Source organism: Sminthopsis crassicaudata, chromosome 5 (assembly GCF_048593235.1).
Source record: "Sminthopsis crassicaudata isolate SCR6 chromosome 5, ASM4859323v1, whole genome shotgun sequence".
In the NCBI taxonomy this organism is placed as follows: domain Eukaryota; kingdom Metazoa; phylum Chordata; class Mammalia; order Dasyuromorphia; family Dasyuridae; genus Sminthopsis; species Sminthopsis crassicaudata.
The window spans coordinates 183,604,091-183,621,379 of record NC_133621.1 but is presented as its reverse complement, the minus strand read 5'-3'; the positions used below and the strand labels follow the sequence as shown (position 1 = coordinate 183,621,379).

At 33.3% G+C, this 17,289-nt stretch overlaps 1 protein-coding gene across 2 annotated transcripts in view; it reads left to right on the top strand.

Moving 5' to 3' along the window:
• Positions 1 to 17,289, top strand: part of PTPRO (protein tyrosine phosphatase receptor type O) — a 210,587-nt gene that overhangs the window by 90,004 nt on the left and 103,294 nt on the right. For both annotated transcript variants that reach the window (XM_074268963.1, XM_074268962.1), the window contains exon 3: positions 10,212 to 10,370. In XM_074268963.1, coding sequence (XP_074125064.1) covers positions 10,212 to 10,370 — 159 coding nt within the window. The remainder of the gene's footprint in view (positions 1 to 10,211; positions 10,371 to 17,289) is intronic.

The window sequence follows — 17,289 nt, the reverse complement described above, 5'->3', positions numbered from 1 at the left end:
AAAGAGGAAAACCAAGGATTAGGAGAATAGAAAAGAAGGAAGAAAGAGAAAGTGAAAAGAGAGGAACATGTGATGAGAAACAGTGGGATGACAATATAATTTCCAAAGACTGACTAAACTTTAGTTGTAACATATCAAAAATATCTCCATCTGATCATGCAATTATTTTATATAAAATGTAATGAGTCCCTACTATCCATGCAATATAACATAGGCATCAGACAGTGGCAGTTAAAACGCTCTACCTTTTGACTAATCCAATTTTATGTCATGCGTGCATCCTTTCATGTTCACAGAAAATTAGGGATCTTCAGGTAGGGGCCACAATAATGAGACAGTGATGATTTTAGGAACAAGGAATCTAGTCTAAGCTAATTAAATTGCTAGGGAATATTTTCTGCTGCTGAAAATCATTCTCGATAGACTAGCCTCTTATCAGTGGGTTAAAATATTTGGGTGTTGTCAAAGGCCAATACCCCAAAGAACACAAACTCTTTCATCTGTTTTTGTATTTTTAGTAGTTACATTAATATGGTCATACTTTCCAATTGTTCAAATGGGAACCAGCAATCCTCTTCTATGTAATTATTGCTCATTCTCAACTTAAGCAAAACTTATCCATAGCATTGCACAACATGAATTTCGGCATTCTGATGAAGTTAGGAAGGAGAGCACTTCAGGCATGGAAAATAATTTGAATGAGTGCTCTCCTTCCTAACTTCATTAGAATGCCCAGATCCTTTTAAGACTTAGTGCAAGAGCTTCATGAGTTCCTTCCTGTTTCTTCTTGCCATCAGTTTTCTCTGTCTCACAAAAGGGCTATATTCATCAGATAGAATGTAATAGAATATTCAGTAGAATGTAAGCTTCCAAGAACAAGTCTTATTTGTGTCCTATCCCATCTATTTAACACTGAATAGGCTTTAAATCCTTATTCAATTGAATTGAATTATCTTTAATTTTTTATTTATACATATGTAATTTAATCATAAGTTAATTTTTGTCAATTTCTTAAAAATTAGTCAGAATAGTAGATTGAACAAAAGCCTTTAGATCAAGATATAGATTTTAGAGAGAAAGGACAGTTTGAGGACAAATGACAAATCCATAAGAATGATTGTACCATGTAACTTGCTGGTACAAAACTTCATAGAATCAACAAGCCTGAACCTAAATAAAGTGCTATCACCCATAGCATGATGAATACCATAAAAAGGGATATTATGAATTACCAATTATTAATTGGTACTGATTATTAATAAAAGAATGGATTAAAATGGAGTGAAAAGCTAACCTCATTTATGATAGTCATATTAACTTTGTCATTACTCCTGGAAAGGGTATGTCATTTCAACTCTTCTTGGAGTCTTCTTCACTAACCTTACAATTTTCCAAACCAAAATACTTCTCCTTAATCACCACTTTTTAAAATATATGCTATAAAATCCTTTAAAGGAGGAACTAGCTTCTTTTTAGATATACAACTTGAATGTTTAGTCCAATGCTTGGCAAATAGTAAGCACTTGTGGCTCATTGAATCTGGACCTGGAATAAAGATAGACCTCAAGTCAAATCAAATTTGGATTTTTATTCATATAACCTCTGCTTCCCCAGTTTGTAAAATAACACCTATTTCTCAAGGTTGTTGAAGGTCATGTACCACAAATAAGAATCATAACACTATATTTCTCTACATTAGTCCAAAACCATGTTGTGAGTCTAAATAATAGTTCTGACCATACTGATCCTCTGCTGAAAAATATTCAATGGCTTTCTATTGCCAATTAAATAAAGTTCAACTTTTCTGCCTGGCATTTAAGATCTTCCACAATCTGTCATCAGCCATATCTCATTCTCTTCTTGTCTACGTATTCTGTGTTCCAGCCAGATTGTTGTTTTGATTTAGCTAATTTTAGCTTTTGTTTATGTATTCAGTTCTGACTTTGCAGCAACCAAAAGGTCTTATCTTCACTACCTAAGAAACCAGTAAAAATTGGTTTCAAAATGGCTACGAATGCTCTTATGTAGAGACCCAAGACTGTCCATGCCCTGTCGTTAAGTGTTTCCAGAAGCAAGTTTACTAAACTTGTATACTCCTAGGGCTGAGCCTTCATAGACCTGTCCCTTACAGATTAGAGAGAAATTAAAAATTAGGTAGTCCTAGCATCTAATTTTATGGTTGGGGAAAATGAAGTCCAAGAGGTTATCATGATCCCACAAGTAGTGGCAGTGTCAAATCTGTAACGTAGATCTTTCAAATCTTAATCAAATCAAATCAAATCTTTCAAATACTTGTAGTATAAAGAATAGAACAAGCAAAAGAAAACAGATTTTCCCAGTCTTCATTATAACAATAAATCACTTTTTTTCCAATTAGCTTCAGTGGTCCCTTGGTAAAAGAAGCTGTCAAATGATATCTGTCTTATCTATCTTATGAGTTGGTGAGGAAAAGTTCTTTGCAAAGTACATGTTGTACAAAAATTTTATTATGATTACCAGATTGATTTAGTTTCAGTCATATACATTTTGTTTCCCATGTTGGTCAGATTCATAATAATGATCCAACAATGATGGAGAAAATCTTACTAATTCAGATTAAACAAAAATGACATGCCTTCATTCTTTTTGGGGGGGAGAGTTAATTGTTAAGCATTTATCAACATGTTGCTGAATAACTTTTTATTTCAAGGAAATAATGCTATTCTTAATATAGAGTAAGTGTGAATTAGCTTTTTTGTCTGCAACGTCTGTTGCCTCAGAAAGAACTTAAAAGCTCCTTAAAACTCCCCATTCTTTTTCTTCCATCTTATATTTGCTTCTTCCATCTTGTATTTATTAAGTTCATTTTCTGAAATTCTATGTAAGACTTCACATTTATCTTTATTTAATGTTATTTTATTAGATTCAATCTAAAATTCTAGCATGTCCATATCTTCTTGTATCGTGACAAGTATCCCTCCTAGGTTTATATAATTTGCAAGAATATTGAACTAAATACACAATAAGGAAAAACAAAATAGAAAAAGGAAAAAAAGGACAATTGAAAAAAGTGTCACTAGTTCAGCAGAACACCAGGGAGAATTCAAAATATGTAATAAATTTCTATTTCATTAAAGAATATATATAGAAGAAATTATATTCACGAGTATCCGTCTTTGCTTCCTTTTAGATTATTCTCTTGTCTGCTGTGCACTTTTTACTTTATTCTTTTTTCCCCATTTCATCCCCTTCCTCCTCCTCCAAGCAGCCTACAATTAAGCACACACACACACACACACATATGTATACATATGTGTGCATACATATCTACATGCACATATATATACAAATACACACACATATATATTTTCACAACAACCTACATACCTACATATATACATATATCTATATCTACATATACACAGATACCCACATATATTCACACACACACACACACACACACACACACACATATATATATATATATACACACACATTTACCAATATATAAACATGCATCCAAAACAATATTAATATGATTTACTTATAATGTAGATTTCTCTCTTGATTGAATCTTTAAGTCAGACTTTGTCTAAGATCAATGATTACTAGCCCTAATTTTTTCCCTAATAAATTTTACTCCTGATTCTTGTTGTAGTGTCTCTATATCTCTTATTACCTATGCCTGCTAACTCTTCTAATTTAATTCTGCTCCTTAACTTGCCTTGCTATTACTTAACCTCCCCCTACCCATGGATCCCTCCCTAATCTTTTCCCTCCACCCTTTCTTTTCCTCTTTATCCCCTTCTCATTAATCTACACATCTTATCAGGTTCCTGTTAATCTGAACAGCCTTTTGTATCCCACCTTATTCTATTCTACCTTTCTCCCTCCTCTTTATCCTTTTCTCATTAATCTATTCACTTTGTCCCACTGCAATTACTCTACACATCTTTCTATACATCTTGACCCACTGCCATAAATTTATACACATCCTTTTGTTCCCACTTTATCCTATTCCCTCTCCCCTTATTTATTAATACATTTTGGAGGGTGTTATATTCTTCAAGTTGTATATATATATATATATATATATATATATATATACAAATTTAGTGTTCCCTATTTAACCCATTTCAGTTGTGAGTAGGTTTTCAGAACTAGGAAACTTCCTCCCCCTCTCTAATGCCTATTTCAGTTCTTCCTTTGCACCTCTTTTACCCTTCCCTAGACAGCATTATTTTTAGAATCAGATCATACTCAACTCTGCCCAAATCTTTCTTTTGAGCTGCCCAATTACTAACATCAACTTAAATATATGGTATACATTTCCATACACAACATAATCATGATTTATTCATGTTGAGTTCCTTGAAACTATCTTTGATATTTGTTCTTATATGTAGAGTTTTCTATTATGTTCAGGTTTAGTTGCGAGAAAGACCTGAAAATCTGCAAATTTGTTGAATGTTCTTTTTCTTTTTCCCATTCAATATTATGGATAATTTTGCTAGATATATATTTTGGCCACAGGCCTAGTTCTTTTGATTGCCAATATAAATTGATTCTAGGACTTGCAGTTTTTTATTGTGGTGGCTGATAAATCTTGTACAATTCTAATTGTAGCTCCAGCCTATTTGAATTTTTTTTTGTTTGTTTCTTTCAAAAATTTCTCTTTGATGTGGGAGTTTTGAAATTTGACAATAAAATTCCTATGTCTTTTCCAGTAAGGATCTCTAATTGGTGGATCTTTTTCTATTTCTACTTTCCCCTCCTGTTCTATCACTCCAGTACAATTTTCTTGAATTATTTCTTGCATTTTGTGTCAAGGTTTTTTTTTTTTTTTTGGTCACAGCTTACAGATAGTCCAATTATTTTTATTTTTTTTCTTCTTAATCTGTTCTCCAGATCTGTCATGTTTCTTATGTTTCACATTTGGTTCTATTTTTTCATTCTTCATATTTTGTTTTATTATTTCTTGGTCCCTTATAGCTTCATTGGCTTCCCTTTGTCGAATTATAATTTTCAAAGAATTATTTTCTTTTGTAAGACTCTATATCTCCTTTTCTAGTTATTTAATGTTTTTCTCATAATCTTGTTTTTCTTGGATGGTTTTCATTTTTAGTCTTAGTTTTTCCTCAATCTCTCTCTCACTTTATTTTTTGAGTCTTTTCTGAGTTCTTTCTGCAAAGGTAGCCATTTAATATTACTCTTTGGGATAGAAAAGGTTTTTTTTTTGTATTTCAGTGTCCTCTGAAGATGAACTCTGGTCTTCTGTATTCCCATAGTAAGTTTCTATGGTTCAGTTCCTTTTTTTCTTTTTCTGTTCATAATTTTTTTAAAAAAATAACTGTTTGTGTAAACAGTTCTAATCTTGGATGGGGATGGGATGGGAATGGAGAGAGATAGTGCCTCTAGCATCACTTCAGATCTCCATTCTGACCTGGAACCCCACACCAAAAGCCCTTCTTATCCCTCACCTGTAAGTACCTGCAGCCAGCAGCAGTTTCCCTGCCCCATTATTTCTGCACTCGTGTATGTTGGCTCTTTCTCTCTAGGGCCATGGCTCTCCAGCACAAGTAGACCAGAGCTTCCTAATCAGCCAAGGCTCTCTCAGTCTTCCCTGACTCAGATCCCTGACTCCCTCCACAATACAGGAGGTGAAAATTTCTATGGTTCCTATTGAGGATCCAGCCAAATCCAGATAGACTTGGTAGTCTCTACTGTTTCTGAGGAACTTATCTGGAGGTGATTGCACTTCACAAAGGTCTTTCTTCAGGACTTCTCAGCTCATCCCAGGAAAGCCCCTATTCTGCTCCAAGTCTTCTTTGTTTTTAACTAGTCTATATTTGCCCTAAGAAATAAATTTTTTCTGTTCGTGGGGGAAATCTGAAGAGCTTGAAATGTTCTGACCTACTGTGCCATCTTCCCAGAATCTTTCCTGTGCTCTGCGAATTTAAAGAGACTCATTTATAATTTTAAGTATTGTACTATTGTACTATTAAGTATTGTACTATTTTTATTTGAACTCAGCACGAGTCTGAAGATTTGAAACTGAACTATTTCATTCCACATTGACTGAAATAGAAAAAAGCCAACAAATAAGTGATTTAAAAATTCTTTCAGTTTAAAATTTTATATAGATTGGAGTAGTATAAACAGTAGAATAAAATTAAATATATGAACTCTTGTTCTAGTGCTTATGAAGTTTCAGGCTTTGATCTAAAAACATTGTGCCCTAAGCTATAAAAAGAGAGATGGCGACTTTTCTCTCCTAGAGAGAGAACTCCAGTGACAGAGGAGGCAGAAAAAGAAAGCTTATTCTTTTGTGACATCCCTTTGCTGTTGGCATTCATTTTAGTACTTTTAGATCAAGAGTCAGCAGTCAGAATTTGTTAGAAATCATGTTGGTAACCATAAAAAATAGTAGGAGTTTAAGAGCAGAAGTTATGTGAGTTCAAGTCAAATGTGGCATCTGCTGGCTTCAGTTAGGCTAGAAGTGAAATCATGTTCATGATAATAAATCTCAATTTGAAAATATTCCTCATGATCTATATAGACATATTTAAATTACATATATGAATGACTTTACTATTGCAGTGAAGGTGGCAGGAAGGAAGCCCTTAAGAAAATCCTAGTAAAACCAACTGATTTGAAATTTAATCTATACCTTTAAATGATTTGGTACACAAAGAGACATTGTGGTTTGTCATATATACAGTAATAGAGAGAAAAATCTGCACATAGATGCAGGAACACTAGGAAATGGAGTGATCCAACCTTTGGTTCTTCTAGAATTGGGGAAAAGCAGGTACAGAAGTGAGGCGCAGGACCCCAAAGGTAATAGCTGTCACAGTGGAACAGACCTAAAGATAACTTGAAATGAACCATGGCAATGATGGCCACTGAAGAAAAAGAAGAACTTCCCACTTTCTTATACTTCTCAACTCCATGTCATATCCCAGATTAAAGTCTTCTTTGATTTTATTAATTAATGGTTTCATTTTATATTTAATTCAACTTTATCAACATTTTTTAAATAACTGTTGTTTTACTATGTCTTTTTGCAATTCAGTTAGTTTTTCCTTTGTGAATTTTGGTTCTATGCTAATAGATACATGCATTAAAATTGTTATATTGATGTAATTTCCTAAGGACCATCTCTTCTTATAACAGGTAACATGACTTAGATAGTATAGTGCAGAGGTATCAAACTCATTGTCCATACAGTCAGCAAAATTCCACCTAGTGTAGTTTGAACCATTCTAAAATATAACTGGGAAATACTTAACATAAAATAAATAAAAATGCAATATAACATAGATAATGTTAATTTGTGGTTTTCTAAGTCAATATGCTATGGCAAGGATCAGTTTCTATTTGAGTTTGACACCGCAGGTGTCGCACTGTTTCAGATCCTTTCTCAAACTCTTATTAGCTGTCTTTAGACACGTTAACCTCTGCCTGCCTCAATTTCCTCATATGTAAAAAGGAGATAATGGCACTGACCATGCCAAGTTGTTGTGAGAATTAAATGAAATAATAGTTGTAAAGAACTTTGCAAAACTTAAACTACAGTGAAGTGCTAGCTATTATTATTAACTAGTAAATTCAGTCAAACAAAATAATTTAATGCATTGTCCATGTCTAAAAATATATATCATTCCACACCTATAATCTACTATCTCTCTGCCAAGAGATACGGATCATACCTTATCATTTAGCCACCTGAAGTCATAATTTGAAATTTATTGAACATAATTCTAGTCTTTCAGTATTGTTTTACATTACATTATTGTGGCCATCATGCAAATTATTTTCCTTCTGTTTGTTGCTGTCATTTTTAGTCATATCTTGTAAAGGGCTAGAACTGAGCAGATGTACTTGATGTAGATACAGGGTAACAGAACTTAGGGCTAATTACCAATTGTACAATTCTCTATTAACATGTTTGGAGGATGACCCTCCTCAACTCGATGCTGGCTCGATTTGTGGGTGTGGTGAGAGAAGGGAGGAAAGATCAGCCCTGGAGTAAGAGGAAGAGGATTTAGTTTTTTGGCAGTGGAGAGAGAGGAAGGAGGTGTGGAGATTCCTATCTCTAATCCCCTGAGAGTGACCCCAAAAGACCCAGAATAAAGACTTTTGCTTATCCTGACTCCCTCTGATTCTAAGAGATACAGGGTCTCAACAATATCTGACTGTGACCCATTTGGGTTTATCTGGTAGAGATTCTAGAGTGCTTTGCCATTTCTTTCTCCAGTTCATTTTGCACATAAGGAAACTGAGGCAAAGAGGGTTAAGTGACTTGCCCTGGGTCACATAACTAGTAAATGTCTGAGGCCAGATTTAAACTCATGATTCCCAATGTCAAGCCTCGTGCTCTAATAACTTAGCTTATATATGTAGATATATTTTTTACCTTATATCACTTCAGCACATACAAGTCATCTTAAATATCTCTGAATTTTTCATATTCATAATTTCCATAGCACAATAAAATTTAATTATATTTATATGCCACAATTTATTCAGCCATCCTATTTTTCTATGACTATATACTATACTTTCAAGTTCTTTACTAGCACAAAAAGTTCTGCTATAGATATTTTTGTATATGTTAATACTTTCCCTCTGATTTTGATATTCTTGGGATTTATGAATAATTGGGTCAAAGGATATGCCTTTTAGTGCTTTTTTAAAAAGTATAATTAAAATTTGTTTCACATAACAGTAAAACCAATTTATAATTCTGTAGTAGTATATTATTATGCCTAGTCTCTGACAGTTTGTAAAGATGATGAATAATTTCCCAATATTTAATCTTCACTAAAATTATTTGAAATATTTTGTGTAAATGTTCCAGAATAAATATAAGTAAATCCATTAAATTTTCACTTTGCAGGATTTTCTCACTTTTAATTAACATAGAGGAATAAAAACTAGCTTAGAATCAGAGTAAGAAATAACTTTTGTGATAGAATGTATAAAGTCAAGCAATTCATCTGCAAGCATTTTTATTGAACGCCACCTTTGTGCTAGGCACTGGAGTTAAAAAGGAAAAAAATCCCCTAAAGTCAAGGAACTTACATGCTATAGGAGATAACATGTACATAAACAAATATATGTGAAATAAATAAAGGTATAATTTTGGAGGACAAAATAAGTGTAAAAGCTGTGAAAATAGATCTCAACCTTAGCTTTGAGGTTTACTAGTTAATGCAGGGACAGGAAACAAAATGCTTTGTTGAATTAACTAGCATATTAGTGAAAGAGGAACAGGAGGTATTTAATTCTAGACTTCAGTATGCATGATAAAAAGATTGAGCTGTATGATTCTAAATTATTAGGAAAATGTAATTTTTATATGAGAAAAAAACAACTTATTGCTTCATAATGTCCCTGTCTTGCAATGGTTTGAGGTTTATTATAATTGAATTAGAGAAATAATTGCAGGTCAAAATAAAAATGGAGGCTCATTTAATCTTTGACTTTGGAGCCAAAGTTAAATGCTCATTATTTGTATCTTATTAAAATGATCTTGTATAGTATGCTGCAAAGATCCTAGCAAGATTCTACATTCTATCACTTGGCTCTGCTACTAAATTACTTTATCACCTTTTTCAGGTAATTTAAAATTTCTGAGCCTTGATTATTCCATTTGTAGACTTGGAATAATACCTATTCATCATGTTTTACAGGATTGAAACAATAGATGAGTTGGTGCTAGCAGTGTATATCTATAATCTCTGCCTTTGGGATAGCTGAGCCTGGCAGATCTCTTGAGCTCAAAAGTTCTGAATTACAGTTGATTAAACCAAGAAGTTTGGCATTAATATGGAAAGTACAAAAGAATGGGGTCCACCAGGGTGCTTAAGGAAAAATGAACCAGACATTCAAAAAAAGCGTATGTGAAATTTTCCATTTTCATCTTAGATGAGATAAAGAAACTCAGTCTTACAAAAAATCCCTGCTGTAATAGCACTCTGAAAAGAATAAAATGCAAAAGATAAAAAAGAATGAAATAAAAAAGATAAAGGAAAAATAAAGTGATCCTAATTTAGAATATAATTTGGCTCATTTCAGTGTTTATAGAAGATAATGATATTGATGATGGTTCAGATCATTATAGATAATTCTCATTACACTTCATCTTATTATAGAGAATTTTTACCATAATCTCCTTTTTTATCCCCCTCTCCATTTTTCTTCTTTTTTTCATTTTCTTTTTGTAGAGCCTCTTCCTGTCACCAGCGTTTCTATATATGATTATAAGCCTTCTCCTGAAACAGGAGTCTTATTTGAAATTCATTATCCAGAAAAATACAATGTTTTTACAAGAGTAAACATAAGTTATTGGGAAGGCAAAGACTTCCGGACAATGTTATACAAAGGTAAGAAGAAAAGGGAAGATTGAAAGTAGCATGATTTGGTATTAATTATAGTATCATCAAAGTCATGATAATTCTTTCTACAGTACAGAAGTTTTTTAGGCTTGACTTAAAAATATGAAAAAGAGTTGTTTTGTTCTTTAGATTTTCAAATGTACTATATATTAGAGTACCATTTCAGAAATAGGGGGTTGTACTGTTGGTGGGAAAAAAAACCAGTTAAATGGAAATATTTTGCATGGAGTGTCTTAACAAAATAATCAGAGTGAATTTTGCTATGGGTATTATAGGACCTATAAAATATATGAAATGTCCAAGTTATTGCTACTATAGAAATTTTTTTTTTCTTAGTGGAGATGTCTGTTAAACACAAAGGTCTTCTCTAAGTAGATTGGCTTTAAGTAGATCCTAATATAATTGTTGTCAGAAGAGAAAGCTTCTGATTGTTGATTGCAAGAGTGTTTTCTTTCAATATTTTTCTCAGATACAAAGAAACAAAATTTATATAACTAAATTTCAGCATTATTCTTTAAATGCTTAAAACCACAATCATCTATTCATATGAGTCTCTATGTGTGACGAATCATATGACTATGTGTACTATGAACATTCAGTTTGACTCTTATTTGACTTGACTTTGCTTCTCTGACTTTGAGTTGTTTGGTTAAGATGGTCAAAAAAAGAGTCAAATTAATTAAATGTGTCAAGAGATTGTGTGTATATACAAGTGCCACCAGGCTATACAATACTGCTCACAAGAAGAAAAGACCAGAAAATGCCAGGTTGGAATTTGTCAACTTAAGCGAAGAGCAGACAGACCTTCTATTTTTCCAAATGATATAACAGAGAATTTTCTTAAACTTCTCAAATTTAATAGATCCCTACTCACCTTTGGTGATGCATCTGGCCACAGGGAAGTCATCCCCTTTAAGAAACCCAAGGAGTGTTCCTAGGAATTATGATTGTCTGGTCAGAGATGAAGCCTTTAGGAGAAAATAAATGAGTTTCTTATCTTTGAAAACTATTGAGGAAGATTTAGACTAAGAAGAGGTGTTAGAAATATAAGAATATTTCTTAAACATTGTTTAAAATTTGATCAGGCTACTTTAAATTGAAGATAGATGGAGAGAGAGGAAATTGCCTATACATATATGTTTGTTAGTCAGATAACACATTAAACAATAGATAGAGTTTAAGAAATATATCAGTAGAAATGAGTAGTAGTTCACAGAAGACAATATCTAAGAAGAAAAAATGGGGGCCTTCTCCGGGTGGAGTCAAGATGATGGAGGAAAGTCAGGAAACTTCCAGTGTCACTCAAAAATCACATTAAACAAAGATTCTGAACAGAGTCTTATAGAATGAAACTATTCTCCAGCTCAAGATAGACTGGAAAAAATTCCAGAAAGGTCAAACTCATTGGGGTGAAAAGGATATTCAGCCCAGGTCAGATAAACTCCAGGAAAGCCAGTGAGAGGGTCTTAATCACAGCAGATCAGCAACTAAGACCTCAATCCTGGTTCAGTAGACAAATAAATCAGTGGTGCTGTTTCCAGTCTGAGAGAGCTCAGAAAGCAAAATCTGGGAAACCAGGATGTTTCTGAAAAGAGCAGGCAAAGCTACCTGCTGCAACACAAGGGGCCCCTGTGCTCAAAGCCAAGATTCAGAGCTGCATAGGAAGCTTGGGATAGTGTCCCCTTTACCACAGGAACAGAGCTCCAAGTATAAAAGTAAAAAAAAAAAAAAAAAAAATAATAATAATAATAATAATAATAATAAAAGAAAAGAAAAGAGCATGAGCAAGAAACAGAAAAGAATCTTAACCATAGAAAGCTTCTATGGTGACAGGATAGACCTAAGCACAAACTCAGATGAGGACAGAATGTCCACATAAGAAATGTCTAAAAGTGAGATAAATTGATCTCAGGCCCAAAGAGGCCTCTTGGAATTGCTCATAAAAAACTTGAAAAGGCAAATAAGAGAGGTAGAAAAAAATGAGAAGGGAAATGACAGGTATGCATGAAAGAGTCAATAGATTGGAAAAGGAAAGATAAAAATTGTCTAAAGAAAACAACTTCTTCAACAATAAAATTAACCAAATAGAAAAAGAGATTAAAAAAAACTAACTGAAGAAAATCACACATTAAAAACTAGAATAGAGCAAATGGAAGCTAATGACTTTGTGAGACAGCAATAAATAATCAGTTAAAGAAACTAAAAAGAATGAAAAAATGGAAGAAAAATGTGAAATACCTCATTGGAAAAACAGCCAAGCTGGAAAATAGATCCAGAGGACTTATTTAAATTTTAAATCAAAAAGTTTATTTTAAAAATTTAAAAATTATTGTTCTACCTAAAGTTCATAACAACAACAACAACAACAAAAATCCCGGATAGCATTATACAAAATATCATTCAGGAAAATTGTCTCAAATTTCTAGAAACAAAAGGTAAATACTAATTGAAAGAATCCATTGATCACCTTCTGAAAGAGATCTCACAAGGAAAACTGCAAGAAACATTGTTTCTAAACTCCAAAATTGCAATATCAAGAAAAAAATACTGCAAGCTGCCAGACAAAAAAACAATTCAAATATCAAGGAGCAACAGTCAGGATTACTAGGATCTGGCAGCTTCTACAATAAAGGATCAGAGAACCAAGAATAACTACCCAATGAGACTAAGCATCATCTTGCAGGGGAGATATTGGAGATTCAATGAAGTAAAAGATTTTCAATTATTTCTATTGAAAAAAAACAGAACTAACCAGAAAATTTAATCAACAAAAACTAGACTAAAGACAAGCTTAGAAAGGTAAACAGGGAAAATATATATATATTATTTAAAGGTGAAGCTGTTTACATTCTTAGATAAGAAAATGATCTATGTAACTTTTGAGAACTATACTTGTTACTGGGACAGACAGGGGAGCATCATATGAACTGAGGGTGTGGTTGTGAATGGACTTTGAAGTAATCACTTTAAGGGGTGGAAAAAGGTCTGGACTGGAAAAAGAAGAAAGGGGAGGCATAAAGGGAAAATTAGTTCACATAAAAAGGTACAAAAGACCTATTATAATGGACAGAAAGAAAGGAGGAGGATGAGTGTTAGGATTATTACTAAGTGCTAAGTCTGTTGTCTGGTACTTAAAAATTCTCTAGTTCAGAGTTCACACCTTTAAAGGAGTTCAAACCTTTAAAGGAGTTTACACCTTTAAAGGAGTTCACTCATTGGGTCTTTAAGGAGCTCCCACAAGCCCAGGGAGTACCCACAAGCCTATTCTCTGGGAAGATATAAGGAGCCAACATTGAGTGGAGAAGTCAGTTTGGAAGGAGTATGGAGTGAGTCAAGGGGAGAACTTCAGGGAAGCTCGAGGAAATTCAGAGAGCCAGGATTCAGTGGATTCGAAAGTCCAGCAGATTCACAAGTCTACAGGAAAAGTCTGCTCATGGACTTCAGGGAGATTCACAACTATGATTGACTTCTGGGAAACCCACAATCCCACACTCTTGGAAGCAGAGTCTGATTCATTCCCATGTATACCTTCGTGCTGACTGGAGGCTTTGGATTCAGAGAGAGCTAGAGACTGAAGCTGGCTGGAGACATTCTGACAGGAAAAGATTCAAGACTTTAAAGGACACAATATAGGATCTGGACTTTAACTCCTGGCTGCATTTTGGGATTATCGAACTGAAACTAAAGCCAAGGCTGCCTTCAGAAGCTCCCCAAGGAAACCTCCCAGAGAAGGATTACGATTTAGAGACAACAGAACATTACAAATGAGCATTGTCTGAAGCTTGATCTCATCAGTTTTGGCTCTAAAAGGGAATAACTTAATCATTCAGTTAGGTATAGAAATTTATCTAACCCTATAAAGAAATAGGAGAAAGAGGGGGAAAAAAAAGGACAGAATAGAAGGGTGGGTAGAAACATTAGGGAAAACAGAAAGAGAAGGAGGAAAGGGTTGATAGAAGATAAGTAAAGTGGATTAAAAAGCACTACTAAGAGAAGGGGGAAGGGTGATAGGAGATAAGGTAGTGGGTGGATAAAAAGAATACACAACTAAGGACAGAATGGAAAGAACATTAAAGTATATACAGGGAAGAAAATAGGATGGAAGAAAATATAGAGTTGGTTAACATAATTCTGAAAATGAGTGGGATAAACTCTCCCATAAAATGGAAGGGAATAGCAGAGTGGCTTAAAAAACAGAATCTTGTTTGCAAGAAACACATTTGACACAAAGAGACACATACAGAGTACAGAAAAAAAGGCTGGAATGGAATTCATTATGCTTCAGTTGAAATAAAAAAAAAAATAACAGCAGAAGTAGCGATTCTGATCTCAGATAAAACAAAAGTAAAAATAGATCTTATTAAAAAAGATAAGGAAGAAAAGTGCATCTTGATAAAATGTACTGTAAATAATGAAATAGTAATTATATTAAATGTGTATGCACCAAGCGGTAGAGCAGGCAAATTCCTGGAGAAGATTTTAAGCCAGTTACAGGCAGCAAAACTATTCTAGGGGAGGGCCTCAACCTTCTCTCAGAATCAGACAAATATAACCACAAAATAAAGAAGAAAGAAACTAGGGAGGTTAATAAGATCCTAGAAAACCTACATATGATAGACCTCTGGAGAAAAATGAATAGCTATAGAAAGGGATACATCTTTTTCTTGGTAGTACATGGCACCTACACAAAAATTGATCATGTATTAGGGCATAAATATCTCACAATCAAATGTAGAAAGGCAAAAATAGTAAATGCTTCCTTTTGAGGCCACGATGCAATAAAATGATATTCAATAAAGGACCAGGGAAAGATAGACTAAAAACCAAATGGAAATTAAATAATATAATTCTAACTCCAGGCCTAGTGCTCTATCCATTAGGCCACTTGGCTGCCCCAGTAATATAATTCTAAAGAATGAGTAATTCAAACAGCAAATCACAGAAACAACCAATAATTTTATCTAAGAAAATGGCAACAATGAGACAATATACCATGGGATATAGCCAAAGTAGGTCTTAGGGAAAATTTTCTATCTCTAAGTAGCTAAATGAATAAAATAGAGAAAGAAGAGATCAGTGAATTAGGCATGCAACTAAAAAAGCTAAAAAAAGAATAAATTTAAAATGCTGAATTATATACCAAATTAGAAATTCTGAAATTCAAAGGAAAAAATAATAAAATAGAAACTAAGAAAACTATCGAACTAACAAATGAAACTAAGATTTGGTTTTATGAAAAAATCAACAAAATAGATAACCCTTTGGTTATTTTGATCAGAAAAAGGAAAGAAAAAACCAAATCACCACCATCAAAAATGAAAAGAATGGACTTACCACCAATGAAAAAGAAATTAAAGCAACAATTAGGAGCTATTTTGCCCAACTGTATTGCAGAAAGTCTGACAATCTAACCAAAATGAATGAATATTTACAAAAATACAAATTGCCTAGGTTAACAGAAGAGAAAATAAATTAAATTGTCCCATTTTAAAAGACATTGAATAAGTCAATATGATCTCCCCTAAGAAAAAAAGCTCCAGGACCAGATGGATTCACAAGTGAATTCCAACAAACATTTAAAAAAAACAATTAATTTCAATACTATGTAAAGTATTTAGAAAAATGTATAAAGAAGGAATGTTGCCAAATTCCTTCTATGACACAAATATGACACCAATACCTAAACCAGGAAGAGCCAAAACAGAAAAAGAAAATTGTAGTTCAATCTCCCTAATGAATATTATTACAAAAAAATTTAAAATAAAATGTTTGCAAAGAAATTACAGCAATTCATCAGCAGGATAATACACTATAACCAAGTAGGATTTATACCAGGAAGACAGGGCAAGTTCAATATCAGAAAAACTATTACTACAATTGACCATATCAATAACAAAACCAACAGAAATCACATGATAATATAAATTGATGCAGAAAATGCTTTTGCCAAAATACAGTACCCATTTCTAGGAAAAATACTAGAGAATATAGGGATAAAGGGAACTTTCCTTAAAGTAATAAACAGTACCTATACAAAACCTACAGCAAGCATTATTTGTAATGGAGAGAAGCTGGGCCAATTCCCAATTCCCAAGCATTCCCAATAAGAACAGGGATGAAACAAGGATACCCATGATCATCACTATGATTCAACATTGCACTAGAAATATTGACTTTAATAATAAGAAAAATAAATGAAAGGAATTAGAATAGGCAATGAGAAAATAAAACTATCACTCTTTGCAGATGATATGATGATATACTTAGAGAATCCTAGAAAATCATCCAATCTACTGAAAACAATTCACAGCTTTAGCAAAGTTGCATGATATAAAATAAACCCACACAAATCATCAGTATTTCTATATATTTCTGACAAAGTTCATCAACAAGAGATAAAAAGAGTAATTCTATTTAAAATTACTGTAGACAAAATAAAATACTTGGAGGTCTACCTATCAAGACAAACACAAGAACTTTATGAACACAATTACATAAGAAATACAAAAAACAAATAAGCAACAGCACTTTGAGAGCTGTTTATGAGTAAGAACCTCCCAGGAAATTCCTTTGGTAACCTGTGGTAAACCAAAGGGAGAAGAGAGCCAGTAAGACTTTTTTAGTCAGGGTAATAAAATGGGCCAACACATCAAAGAGTTGAGTCAGGAGACTGATGAGAGACTTATGAAAAATGCTTGTTCTGACTACAGTCCTCTTCTCCATTTGAAAATTTGCCTCCATGACATCTCACAAGATTCCATACTTGCTATAGTGCTGTTTGCACTCCCTAGAATGTGGACTCAGGTACCTTAGCAGATACCTATGTGAACTTAGATAACAACCAATGCATAAATTTATTGACTATGCTGTGGGGGAAAAATAATCACAGTCTCATAAAACAAAAAAT